At 42.9% G+C, this 21,534-nt stretch overlaps 1 protein-coding gene across 2 annotated transcripts; it reads right to left on the reverse strand.

The window, feature by feature from the left end:
- Positions 1–290: 290 nt before the first annotated feature.
- LOC139420778 (protein transport protein Sec24A-like) lies at positions 291–21,171 on the reverse strand. Of its 2 annotated transcripts, XM_071171033.1 has the most exons (23): positions 20,589–21,171; positions 16,583–17,128; positions 13,508–13,669; positions 12,584–12,658; positions 12,286–12,458; positions 10,159–10,340; positions 9,908–10,010; positions 9,413–9,539; positions 8,976–9,085; positions 8,585–8,697; positions 8,225–8,343; positions 7,964–8,019; positions 7,561–7,767; positions 7,155–7,278; positions 6,762–6,920; positions 6,331–6,504; positions 5,844–5,954; positions 5,126–5,301; positions 4,310–4,447; positions 2,894–2,998; positions 2,543–2,635; positions 2,205–2,308; positions 291–1,833 (listed from the first exon to the last, which is right to left on the reverse strand). In XM_071171033.1, exons 1-23 carry the CDS (start codon positions 20,644–20,646, stop codon positions 1,719–1,721), a joined length of 3,330 nt encoding a protein of 1,109 aa, XP_071027134.1. In that variant the 5' UTR covers positions 20,647–21,171; the 3' UTR covers positions 291–1,718. The 2 variants fall into 2 exon arrangements, with proteins under 2 accessions (XP_071027134.1, XP_071027135.1); XM_071171034.1 differs by lacking the exon at positions 13,508–13,669 and having other exon boundaries at positions 20,589–20,939.
- Between the last annotated feature and the right edge of the window lie 363 nt (positions 21,172–21,534).

The following is a 21,534-nucleotide window of genomic DNA, read 5'->3' on the forward strand; positions in this document are numbered from 1 at the left end:
AATCAATTCTAACTCATGCAACAATCAGTCAAAACGAAATATTTTAAGTAGGTACTCTAAACAATTGATCCCTCTTATTTCACTAGGCAAGTCAGTTAATACAAATTATTTATAATGACGGCCTAGGAACTGTGGGTTAACTGCCTTGTTCAGGGGCAGAAAGATTGTTACCTTGTCAGACCCGATCTCGCAACCTTTCGGTTACTGGCCCAACGCTCTCAACCACTAGCCTACCTGCCGTTTCTCAGGCAAACTACTTCAACAACTTTTAGGAATAAAACACGCAAACATTTTATATGACTATTGTTTAATTCTGGAAACTTCCACAAGAACAAATAATATCTTAAAACCATAGAACGATTGAGACCAGAACAGCAACATCCTCTGGCATTGTTAAATGTATAAACGTTAACAATTCATACCTTTCCTGCAGTTAAGTACAATAAGAGTGACACCTTTAGTCACTATTTATTCGTCATTACTTCTAAGATATTATATATTCTCTTTGCATCAGAAAACATTTTGATATGTTCGTATTCCTTTTCACATGAACTATGTTACGACAGTGGAATTTGAAAAGGTATACCATTTGAGACAACGACCATGCTAATCGTACCCTGCTCATTCATGACAAACCACAATTAAGTTTAAAAAGTTCCGAACATTTTATTAGCGTCATGTCACCTTAATATGTTCATACTAAAATCAACAATTCTTTACCATAATGTAGTCTTTTCAATACACAAGTATCAATAAGCATGATTAAAAGATCACAATGGCTTTATGTCTGTATTCAAGAATGTCCCATATCCTATTATATTAAAATATTTCATATATAGCGTTTGTATTTAAACAGAGGTTTAATAATAAAAATGTCCCATAGAAGGCAATTAGAGGATTTAATCAGATCGGGATTCTCATATTTAACAAAGCAACGTCTTCAGAGGTGTCGAATGTCCATGACAAGTGAGAGAGAAGATACAGGAAAGACAGGTTGAGAGAAGGACAGACCAGACCCAAGAGATGACAGCATTGCATTGTTTCATCAACATTCAAAAGGCAGCAAATTATAACAAGGTTAATTCGCCTTCAAAGGGTCTACATTTCTGCCTTTGCATTAATCCTAGATTTGTTCGACACAATAACCAAAATAAAGCACACATCTGTCCTTCACAACTAAAATCAGTAGATCATTATTATTGTAGCTGAGATATTATTCTTACGCTCAATCAAGGTGACATCCAATAATAAGTCCTTAAGGGCAGGCGATACTCCAACATTGCCTTTAGCATGATACTTCTATTATTTTATTAGCAAATACAACTATGCTTTTGATCAAAAGACTTGACATCCATAGCCAGGACTGTATATGAAAAGATCTAAGAAAACCTTGTTCTTTGAGAATAAACACTGATGTCCTCAATCATTGACGTACATACCGTATCATGAGTTCCCTGGTTTCGACAAGTTGTTCCAGCTTGAAAATAGTCAAACCAGCAGCGAAATCAGACCTCGCTTAGTCACCTCTGTCCTTGTCCTGTTTACCACACAAAGTTTGATTCGTTTGAAAGTCTGCAGCTGGGGGAAATCTTCAGGAAAGGCAATGATACACACAAAAATGGTGAGCCACCACCGAAGATCCTGTGAGAGGCAGCAAGCAGTCCCTGACAGGTTCCCACACTGATGTTCCCAGGACTGACTGACTCAATACGCTGGGTTTACTTGGAGACTTGCTGTTGGATGTGGAGTAAAAACTCATAGTAAGACAAGGCCGACTCTGTCCGGTCCTCTATCATGTTCTGCAAGAAGCTGGCTTTCAGTGGACTCTCATCCCTGAACGGGAACAGAAAAGGAAGGTTGGATCCACAACATTAACGCATAGTCTCTTGCAGAATTGACCTGAGCCGGTTGACAGCTCAACAAAACTCCGTAGGCTGTCAACCCTGTCAATGAGTTCAACCAGATCTAAATACTACGCATTCTATTTTGGCCTTTGTTTACCCAAGGAAATCATCAAACATTGTATGCAACCAAATTTCACCCTTATTCCCCATAGGTTGCACTACTTTTGACTAGAGCTCAACAGCCCTGGTCAAAAGTAGTGAACTAAGTGGAATAGGGTGCAATTTGGAACACAGACATGGCCTCTGAACTCTACCAGTGCTCTGGTCTAGTAAAGCCACACCACTGTTCCTAATGCCTACCTGATGACATGCAGGATGGGGAAGAAGGGCCTCTGTTCCCTCAGCCAGCCAACGAACGCTCTGGTTCTCTGGGACTCTGCAGTGTCCAACTCTGGGAGCATGTTCTGGGAGATTCAACACCATTATAATGAAATATCTTTATGGCACCCCTTTCAGGAAATCTGTTGTGCTGTTTTAAATGAGATGCACTACTAAAATATATATACACCAAACAAAAGATACTAGCACATGTAAATACAGTATAATACAGAGGTCCTGGTGAGCGATACAGAACCTTGACAGGAGCAGAGGAGCTGGGCTAAGAGTGAAAAATGGGAGCAGGTGTTTAGGTTCCTTACCATGTTCAGGGGCACAGCAGCGTAGTTTGGGAGCCCCAGGACTTGCGTGAGGAATTTGGGGTTGCAGTTTCTTCCAATCCAGAGATAGATCACCTGTTAGGACAAAGGAGAAGTCAGTCAAGATTGTGTTCATTTTATCCATCGGCCCGTTTCTCCAGAAAAATCCACTGTAGATATGGTTGCATGTCTATTTTAGGTTGTTCGCCAAATGACATTCCTTTAAAAAAAAAGGTAAGTGAGGGCAAGCTAAAGCATGATGGTGTAATGCATCAGACTCTGGATTATTCATATGTCAATATTTGAATTGCATCTGTCCATAACAAATAAATACATCATGGTCATTCTACTAACCGAGCCAGCGTCCATGAGGAAGGCCCCATCTCTGCTCAGCTTCTCCACAGACAACTGCTGGACTCTGGGCTGGGGGATGGTGCGCTCACTGACGTTCAGGGCTCCCTGTGGTGGGAGAAGAAGAGGGGAGAAGCTAATAAAATAAAAGTTTATAAAGGGGAAACGTACAATATATCCACATGTCAGATGGAAGCAAAACCATGGATAGACAAACAAATGTGGACACCCCTTCAAATAGTGGAGTCGGCTGTATAAAATCGAGCACACAGCCAGACAATCTCCATGGACCAACATTGGCAGTAGAATGACCTGAAGAGGTCAGTGACTTTCAATGTGGCACCATCATAGGATGCCACCCTTCCAACAAGTCAGTTCGTCAAATTTCTGCCTTGCTAAAGCTGCCCCGGTCAACTAAGTGCTGTTATTGTGAATTGGAAACGTCTAAGAGCAACAAAAGGCTCAGTCGCGAAGCGTGACACGGAACCCAAACCAGCTGCGCGCGTGAGCCTTCGTGCATACATTTATTTGTTTCTAGTCATCTCTCCTCCTTCCAGGCTTTTTCACCGTTTAACTTATATGGTGATCGCATCTAAACTTTCATTGTATTACCACAACTACCGGCAAAACAGTTAGTCTTTCAGTCACCCACGTGGGTATAACCAATGAGATGGCAAGTGGGTACCTGCTTCTATAAACCAATGAGATGGGAGAGGCAGGACTTTCAGCGCGATCTGCGTCAGAAATAGGAATGAGTTCTATTTTAGCCCTTGGTGTCGCAGACGCTCGTTGGCGGGCGCTAGCAGTGTGGGTGCAATAATTGAATAACATGGCTTTCTAAATGTAATTTGCGATGCTCGCGCACGCGACGTGTCCGGTCTGGTCAGCATGTAAGGCCACAAGCTCACAGAACGGGATCAGAGTACTGAAGCTTGTAAAATCTGTCCTTGGTTGCAACACTCACTACGAGTTCCAAACTGCCTCTGGAAGCAACATCAGCACATTAACTGCTTGTCAGGAGCTTCATGAAATGGGTTTCCATGGCCGAGCAGCTGCATACAAGCCTAATATGACTATGCACAATGCCAAGTGCCGGCTGGAGTGGTGTAAATCTCACCGCCATTGGATTCTGGAGCGGAGTTCCCTGGAGTGACAAATCATGCTTCACTGTCTGGCAGTCCAACGGACTAATCTGGGTTTGGCGGATGCCAGAAGAACGCTACCTGCCCCAACTCCCTATTAATGCCAATGATTTTGGAATGAGATGCTCAACGAGCACGTGTCCACATACTTTTGGCCATGTAGTGTATGCATTATATCATTTAAGACATGCTCAAATATAAACTAAAATAAAAATATAGCTTCTCATTATTGGCATTATCTATCTGCGTGAACATCAGGGTTTCCCCTAGCCCTGACCTCGTCAGTCAGATCGTCCACACGGTACAGCGCTGGGTGGATCATCAGCATGACGTAGGCCAGGGGCTGGTACTTCAGCTGACACATGGCATACACACGGTCGTCCAGCCTGGTGCTTGTACCCGTTCGGAAGGCTTTCTGTGGATCAGAGAACAAAAACGACATACGAGCAAAGCATGAAGGAGAGAAACAAATCGCAGTAGCTGGGTCTTACATTATCAGTTGATATGACTAGATTTCTTATGGTGTTTATGTTCCATAGCCTGTTTGGTGAGAGGTAGGTTCCGTCCCAAATGGCATCCTATCCTCTTAAAGGTGCACTGCTTTTTTGGGGGCGTCTCATCGCTGCAACTCGCCAAAGGCCTCAGGAGAGGCGAAGGTGGCATCATGAGTCCTCCAAAACATAACCCACCTAACCGCGTTCCTTAACACCCGCCAGCTTATCCCGGAAGCCAGCTGCACCAATGTGTCGGAGGAAACACTGTTCAACTGGCGACCGGGGTCAGCACGCAGGCACCCGGCCCGCCATAATGAGTCGCTAGAGCCAAGTAGAGGTCCACCGGCCAAACCCAGACAACACTGGGCCAACTCTGCACCGTCCTATGGGCCTATCAGGCCGGTTGAGGCACAGCCTGGGAAATGAACCCGGGTCTGGAGTAAAGGCTGCAGCAATGCAGTGCCTTAGACCACTGCGCCACTCAGGAGGCCAATGGTGCACTGCTTTTGACTAGAGCCCTATGGGAACAGGGTACCATTTGAGACGAAGCCGTAGACTGCCAGGGGACTAGCCAGGGAGGGAGTGGGTGGATAGCGTACCTGTTTGAGCAGGGCGAGGATGTAGAGGGGGAACAGTCTGAGGCAGGCGGGGGCCAGGAGGCCAGGCTGCTGGATGGTGAGTACAGAGGTGCGGAAGGACGTCAGAGAGTCGATGGATGCGTTGGTCATCGCGTCCCTGGCGTCACTCAAACTGGCCGTCACAGAGCGATCCACAGCTGGAGAGCGAGAGGACACACATCAGGAAAAAAAGAACCAAATTCAAACCTCAGCTACGTTGGTCTCAGGGATTGTGATTCACAAGTTACATGAATGTACAGTACATGTTTGTAGTCATGGCCTTTATTTACAAAAGAGCAACCGTTGGGTTAAATCATTTGTTACTTTATATTATGGTAAACTATCAATAATAATGGTATAATATTATTACAGTAGGTTCTCTTTAGAAGACTAACATTTCATCAGTGAAGGAATAGACCTGGGTAAAACCCCCATCAACACACTATATGAAGATTAGTCCACAGTCAGTTTCATGTAGCCACTTGGATCCCACAAAGGTCACGGTAACCAGGCAACCATCTGATATCACTTACAACCATCTGTCCATGCAAATTAGGCAGCAATGGTAGGGTGGGGATGACAATCCTGCTCTCACTATGAGACATTAATGATCACAGGATGATGGAACACACTAAGGACCTCACCGTGATGGAAATAAACATGCCTTTAATAACCACACAAATACCAACAAACTACTTACCCATGCTAGCCAGCAGGCAAGTGATGGCCTGGACATCAGCCCCAGCGAAGATGTCGGATAGGGAGTTGACAACAGGCAAACACATGGTGTGGACTCGGATTCGTCGCTCTCCTGTAGAAATACAACACCAAGCAACAAGTTACTGTTTCAGCATTACAATGGGGGAAAAAAATCAACTCAATTGCACTTCAGCAAGAGCATGTTTACAATTTGGTATTCAGTTTAAAAAGGGTTCCATCTCACCCTTTCATGGCTCACGTTTACAAACATGGAATCCGAGTCCCAAATGGAACTTCTCTATATAGTGCACTTTTTTACATTTTATAGCCAGAGCCTTTTAAGTCCTGGTAAAAAGTAGGGCACTATGCATGGAATAGTGTGATATTTGGGACATTTACAATGAGTCTCAACCAAGTAAATCCCACAGAAAAATAATGACGCTTTTTGGTAAACCCCCAGCCCACCACAGCAGCTCCAGACCGTATACCTTTGCTGGACGTGTAGAGCAAAGCAGCCTGGAAGGAGACAGACTGCATGTCCACCAGGTTCTCTTCAATGGACATCTGCACAGCGAAGCCTGCATCCGGGTTCACGTTGGGCAGAGACAGCAGGTCCGTGGAGCGCACAAAGAAGTTCCCATGGAACGTGTGGATGGACAAGCCTACATGGAGGTTAAGGGGTTTGAGTTGAATTCATTCCAAGTTCATCCTCCCAGATAAAGTAATCTACTGGAGCAGGGACAGACTCACAAGTTCACAGGGTTAATATTATCCGCCATCAATGAGCATTGAGATGATCAGCAAATAATTTACACAGATTTCAGATGAAATAAGATGCATAAAATTTGTTTTAGACAATTAAAGCGCTGCTGCTTTCACATAATACAATAAAACCAGCACAGTGAAAAAAAGTTGTCACCTTTAGAGCAGCGTATCCTCATGACAGCCTCAAAGCCGATCTTGCGGGTGAGGTACCTCTTGAGATCCTTCTGGAAGCACTCTACCCCGGCTGGATTGTGCTGCTGGTGGTAGGAGGGGTAGTAGTACACACTTCCCGCTGAGTACCTGGATATGCAACCTGACGGGAGGAGAGAGAAGATTGAGAGATTACACATGAATCCAGCCAAGGTATGATGTTCTATACACAAGGGGAAATTTCATTTGTCACCAGCAAGACACATACAGTAACATACGCATAACTGTAACATACATCAGAGACATGCACAGGGCACTGATTGCTTGTGGAATAGGGGGACTTCGTAAACAATCACACATTGTAGTGCAGGTGTATGCGGCTGAAGGCGCCACTCACCTAAAGAGGCCAGGTCACAGTACTGGGAGCTCAGTAGGAACAGATCCACAGCCACCTGCTGTCCTGAACAGTCCAGGGCCAGCTTCTTATAGAAGTCTGTGGCAGGAGAAAGGTGCTGGATATCCTGGGGAATCACCACACAACGAGCATCACAGACAATAGTAAAACAAAAAAAATAAAAAATGTTTTAAGTGGGTATAGTATGCAGAACACATTCCTGAAACCCTATCTTCGGGATTGAAGTTGTTTCAACCATCACTGCACAACAGGCATGCAACATGTTATACAACTAGAAATGTGTGTACATCCCAAATGGCACACTATTCCCTACATATGGGACATTTTAGGGTGCAATTTCAGATACAGAATGTATAAACCAGTGTGAACCGGTCTCTTTAGTCTCCACCTTGGCAGAAGCCCTCTGGTTGGGGTCCTCTCTGGACTTGAGGGCCCCCACACCCAGACTGGGCAGCTGGGTCTGGAAGACGGACACACGCCCTCCGGTGGACGATAGCAGCTTGAACGCTGCCTGCAGGGCCGGGCCCAGAGCACACTGGGTCTCCATGGTCTTGCCAAACATCTGGGGCAAGCTCCTCAGCAAATCCTGCACCAGCTGCAAAAATAAATAACGCATTTACATAAAGTTTTGAAATGCAAAACAGAGCTAAAGAGAGGCTTAGGCAAAACTAAGTTACCCAATGCGAGTGTGTCTTGATTAATTCAGGCAATGCGGTGAGTTGTTAGACAGATTTGAGTCACAACCTTTTCGTTTTACATTAGCCTGTCTCTGGGGAATATTAGCTCCTTACCTCCTTGCATTCATTGAGGTTCACTAAAAGGCTGTCTGGTGTCGGTAAAAATATATCTGGAGAAAAGACAACACAGAAGACCATTAGACTATTTTTTCAGTATTTGATCACTTCTAGGCAGTGAATTAGTCTACAGATGAAGCTTGTAAACCCTTGCCTTTTTTCTTACAAGACAGAGCACAAATTGAACAGACCCCACACACAACGCAATTTAAAGAGCTCCGGCCCATGTTCACAAACTTCTCTATTTTTCTCTCTCACCTTCGATGTCGGAGACTATGAGCATCTGTGGTTGGGACAGGCCCTCCTGGAGGTTGTAGAAGTGGATGGTGCTGTCAAATGTGATGAAGCCAATCTTTGTCCTCGAGTCCCCAGGGAGCCTGGAACACACAGGCATTCAGAAGGACTTGTTCAGCAGACAGTCACAGGACACTATTTTTTTTGTTAAAAGCTACATTGTTTTGGGGTTATTGGAGACGAAACACTTTAAAGCTAGCAAGTTGACTAAAACTTCCAGACAATGTTAGTTTATGAAGCCCAGGACATAAGACAATGACCATGCTGCAAAGGCCGAATCAGCTTTTTTGTTAGTGTCTCAGTGGTGACGTTGATCATACATACGCATTGATGTTCTCTAGCAGTGACTGACAGACGACATCTAGGTATCCTGTTTCCACGGCATTGTGGGATACGTCCAGCACGATGAGGTAAACAGCAGGCTGGGGGGGTCTCAGCTGAGTATGACAGGTTTCACCACGTCAATACATAGACTAACACAAACACGCAGACAAAACACGTAAAGGTTTCCTAGAAAAACTGCAGCAAATGATTTAAAACTTAAGAGCATCATAAAGTCTGATGGAATCACTTCATGAACACAGCAGCAGTAGCACCCAGCTCACTTCATCTGCATTTTATTAGCGGATTAAAGGGGGCAACATTCCACATAGATAAGAAATATTTTCAGGCAGAATATATAGACAATCTTGAAAGACTACATATGTGAATTTACCATGTATTCTGATGGTGCAATGAACTCGAGGGTAGCATTCTGGACCTCAGGTCTTTTGTGTGGCTCGCCATACGATCTGCTGACTGGGTTGTACATGAACTCCTCCGGAACTATACCAAACAAAGACGGAGGTTATCTTCAGTCAGAAAAGAGCAGCACCAGGCTTGTCCATCAGCACTAATATCGGCAGGTTAACGATATTCTGGACATTTAGGTCAAAGCGGTGTGCTTGAAAACCTTGATAGAGCATGGGTCAAGTAAGTCCTTGTGGTGCTCGTGTGAATTTCCATTATTTTTTCAGCTTCAGACCAGCCCAACTTCTCACTTGGAACCTAATTTTAGTGTTTAAATAATGAACATTGGATCTGGTCAAAGGAAGTGCCATATATGGGGTATAGGGTGTCATTTGAGAGGAGCTGGGTGGCTGTGGTCCTCACCGTCGTTGACCCGGTAACACAGGTTACACTTCCATCTCCTCTGGTCCAGGAAGGTCACAAAGGGGTTGATGTACGTCCTGCAGGAGCGACACCTCACTATAGTGCTGGAGGTGACCACAGGCAGTTGCTGCAGTGCACAGACAAACCAAAACAATTAAGGGGCAATCTGGGATTAGTACATACATTTAAATGAAACTGTATATGCACCCATCGGCTCTTGAATAATTTAACTTATAATACAACTAGTTTCTGCAGTGCACAGAGAAACAATATGATTGTCATAGCCTATCATCAATGCCAAGTTCCACACTAATCTTTAAAAAAAAATATAAGAATCTAATTACAATTCAGACATGATCACAGATGTGTAGATTGAAGACAATTATTCTAGGCTATATGTATCCTTTGATCTTTCACCAGAAGTGGGATTGGTAGAAGGAAGATTATACTGAAGGTTGGGCATGTTTTGCATAGAGCGAGTGGGCAACGTCTTACCGAGAGATCTTTGAAGGGGTGGAGGAGCAAGCCGAGTGGGAGCTTGGCTTTGTTTAACAGCGACTGGGTCTGGGGGATGCTGGTCAGGGTACTGCGGAAGACCCTGTAGTGAGGGGGAGATGCACACCAGGTCAGAACCAGTACATATTATTTACATGTAGGGCCAAGTTCAAGCACATTAACACATGTGCACTCCCACCACAAAATGTTCAACATTGTGGTGGGAGGGTTGATGTTGGGAAACAACGCACTCTGGGTGGCAGTTGATTTTCTGCAGGTCCTGGGGCAGGCAGGGCGTAGGAGGGGTGACTGGGCCCAGAGGGAGCAGGTTCCTCTCCTGCAGCAGGTTGACCACCCTCAGGGCCTCTGGGGTCTGAGACTGCAGACTCAAACCAGACAAGGAGGGGCTCAGTTGGGCTGGACCTGCAGAGGGCTGGGGAGGGAAATTAGGACAGTTAACCGGTGAATACAATGAACGAGGGCAGCACTTAACTTGGGTGCAACCTTGAAGGTCTGATCAAAAATTTGTGCACTTGTGGTGCATCCCTGGTCAGTTTCAATATTTCAGTCTATGCATGTCCTATTTCAACATAGAGTTAATTTTTAAAATGTGTTCAATAGTCAGACATGCGCTAAGCTCTGACAATATCATACAGAAGGTTCAGCTATGAACTGTAGAATTTAAAGTGGAACTGACAGCATTTTAGCATCATGAAATATTAAAATAAATTCATATATACCCCCAGGATATTTTTTATATTTTATCTTAGCACTTCAATATGGTCACTTTCACAAATGTATAGAATGTTTAGGAATGACATAGTAAGGCATTTGTGAAAATTCAATAGCAATAGAGTGGGAAAGCAGGTGTGCATTTAGACAATTAACAGACACTGCAGTAAATAAACCTAATAAAAACATCCGTCTTGATCAGAACCGTAGTCGACGCAGACCGGTGAGCCATAGCCAATCAGAGATTCAGTAGGCATATATGCAAATAATCCATTTGCAACCCGTGCCTTCCATCAATCACTTTGAACTGGACTGTGTGATTACAGGCAGTAGCAACAGCGCAATTTTAGATCAGAACGCATTCGTCAAAAGCCACAAAATACACCTGAATGGATTTCTGCACATATGTAAATACCACGGGAGTCCTCACATTTGGGATCTTCACAGTCCTATTGATCAAACCACCATGAAAAGTTAAGCTCCCCTCCCCTCAGTTGCCTATGCACATCAACAAGATCAACAACTAATGCTAGCCAGAGCGAGATAAGCTAAAATCTAACGAGGGAACATAAGATAAACCCTCTCAAACTTTAAAATAAATCAAAATAAAAAAATAGTTGGCTGTCAAAATTGCACTTAAACAATGTGGAATAAAATCATGCTCGTCCTTCTGCAGCTTGCCTGCCAATGCATGCTTGTGCCAACCCACCTTCTGATAACTGAATGGGAAACTTGCTTGCCCTCTCATTTGATCGATGTCAAATACATTTGATTGACAATTAAGAGATCTGTTATCCAGTTAGCATTCATTCAAGCTCAGCATAACTACCTGGGAAAGCGATGTACATTTATTTCTAGCTAACCAAATGACACCTGCCTCGAGCTGTAGCCACTGAAAAAAGGTGAGGGGAAAAGGTCAGTCACACCTCCAATGACATCCTCCCAGCAGCTAGTGTTAGGCGCAGGGTTTTTAGCTTACTAAATAGATACACTAGCTCAGGGGAGTCAAACTCAATCGGCGCAGACATTTTGAAAAAAAGAAGAAGTGAATTTGCAGGTTAGACAGCCTATTTGTTAAAAGAAAGAAAGAGCAACTGTGTCCCAAACTGCCCATTGTTTTATTGGAAATACAGCCCTTTGTGATGCTTATTGGATGCTGTATACAGCACTTTAATATATTGAAACTAAAGAGATATGTCCAGTCTTTGCTGCTATGCTTGCAGATGTACATAATAAGCTGCGGCCCTAATCAAAAAGGTATTTAGTAACTCCAAACAATCAAATTGTCGCTATAGGTTTATTGCAACATTTAAAGATGTTTTTCATTTGTTTGCACTGCATGGATCACCAGTGGGGTTGAATGCCAGGCAGCTATGATTTACAACAGCAATAATTTGTGGACTACTATCCATCTATAACTGCATCCACCTATTCTCCCAACAATGCCTTACAGTACATACATCATGAAATAGATAGGTTCTATTTTTAACATCGCTTAAAAGTGTGAGGCATAAACTGGGATTTTGATATTTTTTTATTACTGATATTATGAACGTCTGTTTCATATCTGCAAAGTAGTTCAAACACTGTCAAACAAAATCCAAGACTTGAATTGGCAAAGCATAGATGGAAGTCTTGTCACTTACCTGCTGGTATGGCTGAGGATGGCTGTAAGGCTGCGTCGAGGGCTGCACGGGATGTTGCATGGTGGCGGCATTAGGGGGTGCAGAGGTGTTCTGGTACCCCGGGGGTAAAGAGGGGTAGGATAGACCCATGTGTCGAGTAGGGGGGCCTGGCTGCTGGGGTGGGAGTGGGCCAGCTATAGGGACAAGCACCAAAACAGGCCTCATGTCAGTTCTTAGTGTTGCTAGCAGTAAATCTAGGGGACTATAAAGTTACATTAGTTATTCATTTCTGATGAAACTAATGTAGTGGAGGACTGACCCATTTTAGGGCCCATCTCCAAGTGATCAAAGCTGTTGGGAACTTGAGCACCATTACCAGGTGTGGGCATGTGTCCTGTTACAGTGCAAACATAACATTTAGGGGTCAGAATAAAGATGCATTAAAACAAACAAAACACTACTACTTGTGTAAGCACTTAAAAGGCACAATCTGTACATTTGCGAAAACTTAGTAATTAGCATACATGTTTGTGTTACGTTTCAGGTCAGTTGTACTTTGTTTCATTGCCAAAGGGTTGAGAACATATGAATTATGCATTCAAGGTACCCAATTCACAGTCACAATAACAGACAGTAAGACAATGTGATAAATTGGACACATGGGGGGGGGGGGGGGACGACAGACAGACAAACTTGGAAATAGTGTCAGATGTAAACAGGTGATATCTGAAATATTCATAGAAGTTCGAGGCCTTCTGTTCCTTACGAAACCATGTTAACAAATCTAATAGAAGACAATGGATCAAATGTGATCGTCATCAAAACTGCACAGGGGACACAACACACTGACAGACGAAACCACACCTGGACACTCAAAATCATTCTCCTGGTTCTCGTACTCAGTGTGGGAAGCATCACTAGCATCACTCCCACACTGAGCTGGCATGGTGGGAAGACAGAGAAGGCAATGAGACCCAAAGGGGGTGGCTGTTGGGAGCTAGTTCCACTACTGAGAAACCCCACGTTAGACCCCGCCACCCCAGAGGAAAAAATAACTATTTATACAATTATTGTACAACTACTGAACAACAAATAAACCACAGTACATATGTGGATAATTCAACAAGTAAGGTAAACAAACTAGGATCAGGTTCCCCTCTTATTCATTAAAAGGCTAAACTGATCACAGATCAGCACTCCTACTCAGACCTTTCATGCAGTATCAAAACTGATATTTCCTTACCATCAGTTTTGGGGCCCAGGGGAGGGGTGGCATTGCCCATGGGGGGTCCAGTAGTGGGTGGGGTGGGTCTCACAGAGGGTGGGGGGCCGCCGTAAGGTGCTCTCATACCTGGCTGGTATGAGTGAGGAGCCGCCATGGGGTTCATCAGAAGAGGGGCAGAGCCTGGACAACAACATTTAGCTACACATATCTCTTACACAGTATCCTATCACGACACCCATCAACTAAAACGTTGTACAATTGTTTGGTTGACATTTTGGGATATTACATCAATGGCACCTACATAGTACTGTGCTGCCAGCCCAGACATCAACCTGGCTGTGGCACAATGGCTGTGGTCAAGGCTAACCTATTACATAACCTTAGACAAAACTGGCAACTATACATCATGACAATGTAACCTATAAGACATGGGGGTATATGAGAACTACCGTGCATAAGAGGGAAAACGTCCCGTGACAAGCAGCATTGTAACTAGAGGGCGACCAATTATGATATTTCAACGCCGATACCGATTGGAGGACAAAAAAAGCAGATGCCGATTAAATCGGCCGATTTTTACTAATCTATTTGTAATAATGACAATTACAACAATACTGAATGAACACTTATTTTAACTTAATATAATACATCAATAAAATCAATTTAGCCTCAAATAATGAAACATTCAATTTGGTTTAAATAATGCAAAAACAAAGTTTTGGAGAAGAAATTAAGTGAAATATGTGATATGTAAGAAAGCTAACGTTTAAGTTCCTTGCTCAGAACATGAGAACATATGAAAGCTGGTGGTTCCTTTTAACATGAGTCTTCAATATTCCCAGGTAAGAAGTTTTAGGTTGTAGTTATTATAGGACTCTCTCTCTATACCATTTGTATTTCATATACCTTTGACTATTGGATGTTCTTGTAGGCACTTTTGTATTGCCAATGTAACAGTATAGCTTCCGTCCCTCTCCTCGCCCCTACCTGGGCTCGAACCAGGAACACATCGACAACAGCCACCCTCGAAGCAGCGTTACCCATGCAGAGCAAGGGGAACAACCACTCCAAGTCTAGGAGGGAGTGACGTTTGAAACGCTATTAGCACGCACCCCGCTAACTAGCTAGCCATTTCACATCGGTAACACCAGCCGAATCTCGGGAGTTGATTGGCTTGAAGTATTGCGAAGAGCTGCTGGCAAAACGCACAAAAGTGCTGTTTGAATGAATGCTTACGAGCCTGCTGGTGCCTACCATCGCTTAGTCAGACTGCCCTATCAAATCATAGACTTAATTATAACATGACACAGAAATACGAGCTTTAGGTCATTAATATGGTCGAATTCGGAAACTATCATCTCGAAAACAAGACGTTTATTCTTCTGGATAAAATACCGAACGGTTCCGTATTTCACTAACAGGTGGCATCCCTAAGCCTAAATATTTCTGTTACATTGCACAACCTTCAATGTTATGACATAATTACGTAAAATACTGGCAAATTAGGCAGCCCAAACTGTTGCATATACCCTGACTCTGCGCTCATTGCACGCAAGAGAAGTGACAATTTCACCTAGTTAATATTGCCTGCTAACCTGGATTTATTTTAGCTAAATATGCAGGTTTAAAAATATATAATTATTTGTATTGATTTTAAGAAAGGTATTGATGTTTATGTTAGGTACACGTTGGAGCAACGACAGTCCTTTTTTGCGAATACGCACCGCATCGATTATATGCAACGCAGGACACGCTAGATAAACTAGGAATATCATCAACTAGTGATCAACTAGTGATTATGATTGATATATTGAAATCGGCCCTAATTAAAGCAGCCATTCCGATTAATCGGGCAACCTCTAATTATAACCCTACACTGGAGGTGACAGGTCTGACGACAGCTGATGAGCCTGACCCAGAGCTAGCTAATGTCAATGAACTGGAAGACACCCCTAGGTGACTACACTGGGGCATTCCAAATAAGAGCAATCTGATGTTGCTTCCAATATCAAAGATCTGTCATTCAGAGATTGCAAGTATGAATAAATACTCAATCAAATCAACTTGAATGAAAATAGTAAACTGGACAGATTAGAGTTAATGTTAAAACAGAAGTCAGGAAGACAGTTATGTCAGCCAGATAATGTGATATTTCTTAGACCACAATGTTGTATAATGCAATAATGGCGTTGGTCATGAATCACTGATGGCTTCTGACCAAAAATAAGCCACACACCACAAATACCGCTACAGTGGTGGTTAGTGGTGACTAAACTCAGAACTCTGGAAATTATAGATTTCCAATAACTTCACCAGAAGTTACTAAAACTAATTTGGCCTAAGTATTTCTGAGTTGAGTGTCTGCCAAGGAGATAGGTGTTGCCAAACTGATCTGTTCGTGTGGGAACGGGAGCAGGAGGAGGCAATGTCCACTTTCAAGATCAGTTAGCTCAACCACAGAACAAGGAGCCAGATGTTTCACCGGATGTGCAAATCTGAAGCATCCGGGCAGGCATTTCCACTACCCACAAAATATGGCCGAGGGGAAGTCCAGTGGCCGACAGTGGGAGAAGATGGAGTGAGATTGACTTCGGTCGACATTCTGCTCATCAATAGAACATTTCATCTCAATAGAGCGCTATTCACAAAACTAGAATCTGTTACGAACGGAGTGAACTAAGTTTTGTAGACTTCACCCTTTGCCAATTTGTTTATATTTGTAAATGTGGTTTAGGAGTGCAAGGGTAAATAGTTACTGGACATGCCATGTTAGAAAGTGCCAATAGGATCTTGCTAGCTCGTGCTTGGCTCCGCCCACCTCCTTGCTTGTTCTGCCACTCTGTTTTTTCCTCCACTGGAAACGACATGCTGTGGTCTGTCTTGGGTTAGTTCTAAAGATCTTAGGCTGAACCACCACCGGTGCGTGTCATTACACAGACAAAACAACGATAACATGTCATGAAACACGTCATAAGATCATAATGATATCTCAAGTTTTCAACAAAGTGTTCTTCATTGTGGAAACAAACAGCTGTGGAATATCTAACACTTAATCATGCAGCCTTTGTAATGCTCCCTCCAGCACTGTTTTACCTTGCTGGGTGTATCCCTGGAGCGAGGTGGGAGGACACAGGGGTTGCATGGCATTATGGAAGACAGGAGGCGTTGCACGGTACTCTGCCGAGGAGGCCTGGGGGGTTGCCAGGCTGGGCGAGGAGGTCATGTGATTACCCACAGGCCGAAGGGGAGGCATGGCCATAGGAGGCGGTGCCCCCATTGATGGAGGAGCTCCCATCGGTGGAGTCCCCCCATACTGCCAGGCTGGGGCGTGCTGGTAGTTGTTAGCAGACACAGGTGGAGGGGTGGCATGCGCTGGGGGAATCCTGGAGCCTGGGTTAGGGCTGGCAGACTGAGGTGGGGTCATGGAATGTTGAGGTCCCATAGGAGGCCTTTTTAACATGGGCTGACCTGGAAGGGCCTGGTTAGAGCTGGCTGGTGGGATGGGCTGGTAGGGACCGGAGTTATAGAGTCCAGGGCCGGGCGGCATAGGGCCCTTGGCTTGCATTGGGTTGTATGGAGTCTGGTGGGCCATGTAACCCGGTCCCGGTGGCTGCAGCGCTACTGGATTCTGAGAGGGACCTGGAAGACAGGAAAATGATGAGGTTAGATGACTCCAAGCCAGTTTCACTTATAGACAAGCACCATACTCTGACATCCCACGTGAATGTCCCTATAATCTGCATTCAAACCATGGAGGTTCATTTTGCATGGCACAGTGCTTAGGGTGGGCAGAGTCTGCACATTTTAGACCATTCCATTGGTCCTTAAGTGAAATCTCCACCCCCAGGACATGCAAAACAAACTACATCAATAATAGCCCACTGCCTCATTTGCATGCCAGTTAACACTGATGAAGAAAATCTCACTCTACAACCAATGTTTCATTACTACACTATGAACTGCATGGCAGTACTGATTGACTCGGCCTACAACCGTTTGTTTCTCTGAAGGAAGATATAGGCTAGATAACTTTGAGAACAGCAACATTATTATTAGGCTAAATGCAGCAAGGGAAATTAGGATTTAAAGACTCCAGGCCTCCAAAATAAGGAAAACAATCTGTGAACAGACTGACAAAGCAATAACTTTACTCAACACACTTACAGAGAAGGACATTATCTTCATACCTGGATTTAAAGCATGCTGCTCCTTTACTGACACTGAGTGTGAACAGAGAGGAACGGACTGATTAGAAAACGTCTCAATAGTGAAGACAAAAACCCAGAATCCCAGCATTTCTAAGCAGCCCCAGGGAAATGGCCAAAATGAAGCTAACGGCAGGCCACAGCTGTCATGTTGAGGGCTTCCTCCAATAACAGTGAACCTGGCCTGGGGAGAGTACAACTGCTCAACCAATTAAAGAGTAAGACACGGCAAATGAGCACGACAGGAAAGAATAGGAGTCACAGGAAGTAGATCCTGTACAGCAACGAAGGTCTATAGTTTTAAAGTGGAAACAGTAAGCAAAGTTAGATGAATTAAGCAGAGATTAAATCCACTTTGGCATGAACTTTAACACTTGAGTGCTAGCTTTTGCTACCAACATAATAGGACAGGAATTTAGTGAACATACGGAATGCCTTCTTTTAGTAAGATGGATGTTTGCAGCATCTTGGTTTGATCAGAGTTGAAAGACCAATGTTGGAGTTGAGGCATTTAATTGCCTCGAATGCTGTTAGGAATTTTATTAATAAATGACTAAACAATATCCCGATTTCAAATAGAACTGTAACTAAGTAAACTTATACTCTATTATATCTGATTAACAATATGAATTCATAAGTGAGGGATTGTGGAGCATATAACACTGGGGTAATGACATTAAATAAATATAATTCCAGCCAGGTTGGAGAAGATTGGAAGTGTTTTTTTTTTTTTTTTTAAGTAAGCAGAAAGGGTAATTAACCTATGGTTGAGCCGACTCAACTTAGCACTGGAACGTTCAGATGAGGCATTGTGTGTTTTCTTAGGTTTTCCATTAGCTGGAACTGTCTGCTGAAGGGTGATGGATGAAAAACATTCTTAAGTTCTCAAATATACTTTTGAACTATTGGAGAAAGATTATTTTATGACCTGTGACGTCATATTTTGTCTATAAACTGTTGTTCGTGGTTACATGGCAGCGCGCTCCGAGAATAAATACTATTACCTATTTTTGATAAGACTATCTATTTTATGCAAATAAGAATCTTACAAATCCTCATAAAATAGACTAAGTGAATACAATTAATGAAAACATATTGGAATAATGAAATTATACCAACAAATGCAGAGATAAGGAAAAAACAAAGCCAGATTAGCCTAGGGAGTTTAATCGTAATAGCTCATACACCAGTAGGATTGTCAAACATTTGACAACACTTAGCACCTCTGAACAGTGTCAGCAATCAGAATTGCATGTTCACACAGCAAAGACCTTAGTCGTCAGCCACTCAGACTTGTTAAATACTCCAAACCAGAAGGTGGCAGTATCATTGTTTGGCAATGCATGCCCGTGTGTTGCTTAGTCTATGGTCTAGATTCTGATGTTCTCTAGCTAGCTGTGCTAATGTTGCTATTTTGCAGAAAGCCCTTGTTGATACTTGCCAGATGGCTACAGCTAGCTGACTACCTAGCAAGATTACTTAATTTAATTCAGTCTCCATAATGCCAGTGCTAGATCATAGCCAAATGTTTAGCTAGCACAACAAAGTGCTTTCATTAAGTACACACACTGACTTTTTCCTCATTTTGTGTTGCAGACTGATTTTAAAATTGGTTAAGTTGAGATGTGCTGTCACTGGCCTACACACAACACACCATAATGTCAGTGGAATTGTGTTTAATTTTTAAAATTTAAATCTAAATGTCTTGAGTCAGTAAGTGTTCAACCATTTATGGCAAGCCTAAATAAATTCAGGAGTATAAATGTCTAACAAGTCACATAAGTTGCATGGACTCAGTCTATGTGCAATAAGTGTTGAAACTGATTTTTGAATAACTACCTCATCTCTGTACCCCACATATACATTTATCTGTAAGGTCCCTCAGAGCAGTGAATTTCAAAAAGATTCAACCACAAAGACCAGTGAGGTTTGAGCATGGTTAAGTTAATTACACTTTGGATTTTGTTTCAATACAGTCACTACAAAGACACAAGCGTCCTTCCTAACTCAGTTGCCGGAGAGGAAGGAAACCACTCACGGATTTCACCATGAGGCTAATAGTAAGTTAGAGTTGAATGGCTGTGACAGAAGAAAACTGAGGATGGATCAACATTGTATATTGAATAATATAACAAATGCAACATTTTTACTGAGCTACAGTTGATAAGGAAATCAGTCAACTGAAATACATTTTATAAGCCATAATCTATGGATGAACTCTAAAACGACATTGGAGGCAGTTTATGGTAGAAAAGGGAACATTAATTTCGCTACCATAAGTTAGAAGATACATCTACAAACATTTAAACGAAATACTGTAGAAGTCAATTCATTCGTATGGACGACTGCTTTTCTGATGAGTGCCAATATGGCCGACAGGTGGCTTCAAAGCCTCTTATTGGCCAATACGTAGTACAAGCAATCGAGGGTTTATATACACAGGTATGTTTACGAAGCATGTGAAAAATACAATTTGATTTCGAATTGCCAACTAACTTAAATTTGTGTCTCTAGAGGATAACCAAGTTAAGCTAGCTAACGTTAACAAACTTATCTGACTTGTCTCAACTATTCTGAGCCAGATAAATGTTAGCTACCTGTCGTAGTTGGGGAATCAAAACGCTAACTTAAAGATATCCAAATAACGTAGCTATCTATATGAACATGTGTGCTTGTGGTCTCGATAAGAGCAATATTAAATTAGCCCACTACTAGCAGCCATCATTCATGGCTAGCATTATTACCAAGGCAGCAAGCTAATGTTGTAATCTGGCCATCTTGCTAACAAGCCAAGTCAGATAAGGTCGGATAAAATCTTATCTTACTAGCTAGTTAACGTTATTTTATCTAGGTAGAAAGCCAAAAGATAGTTAACCCGTGGCGAAAGTACTCACCATTTGCGTACGGCGGTCCTCCTGCCCCATTCTGAGAACTAAAATCTGTACTTGACATTATGAAATAGACACCAACCGTAATCAAATATACTGCAGAAATGCTTGGTTGACGAATAGCTAACTGCGTCTTACTTGGCTAAGTTGGCTGTTTAGCTAGCAGGGTAACGTTAGATGTTTGGTTAACGGAGCGACTTCACCACACAGGCTTTCAAGTAAAACAAAAAGTTAATTAGCTATCACAGGACCATGATTGGGCCGTTCCCCGTTCAACTACGGGTGTAGGACTTGTCAAGACAATCATGTGAGGCCACTGAAATCACTTATCTTCTTGCACAGGAAGTTGGGATCACCCAGTAGACATTGGCTAGATGGGGTACAGATTATGTCCAAAATAATTTGTGTTGCATTTTAGCCAACCCTTAACATAACCTTAACCTAATTCTCAGAACCTGTTACGATTAATTATCCAAACCTGCAGTGTAAATTATATTAAAAGTCAATTATGACATAAACTGTACCCATTCTAGTCCCACCCAGCAGGCACAACGTCAAACCTCTTCAAGCATGCGCAGTTGGTACACGTGGCACTTCCTGTGCATAGTTGATATCGACAGTACTGGAAACAGTGAAACGCTCACAATTTTGTACTGCCTTCGCTTCCTTTGATGTTTGAGTCCAAAAACATGGGATCAGTTCAATACACGGTGACAGACTGGCTTTTACAAATAAAATGAGTTTATATAAAGCCAGACTAATGTTTAACGTTTTAATAAATACTTATCTCCAGCGCGATTTTTGCTGGAGATTAAGATTTTGGACTGGAAGTCGTTATTGTTCAGATCAGAAATGTGGACATACAAACTGCCCCGTCAGATTGTTTGTACAATATGGCCTGATGAACATGAGTATTGAAATGTTAACACCTTCTCATTACAGGAGAGCACGA

Source organism: Oncorhynchus clarkii, chromosome 12 (assembly GCF_045791955.1).
Source record: "Oncorhynchus clarkii lewisi isolate Uvic-CL-2024 chromosome 12, UVic_Ocla_1.0, whole genome shotgun sequence".
Taxonomy (NCBI): Eukaryota; Metazoa; Chordata; class Actinopteri; order Salmoniformes; family Salmonidae; genus Oncorhynchus; species Oncorhynchus clarkii.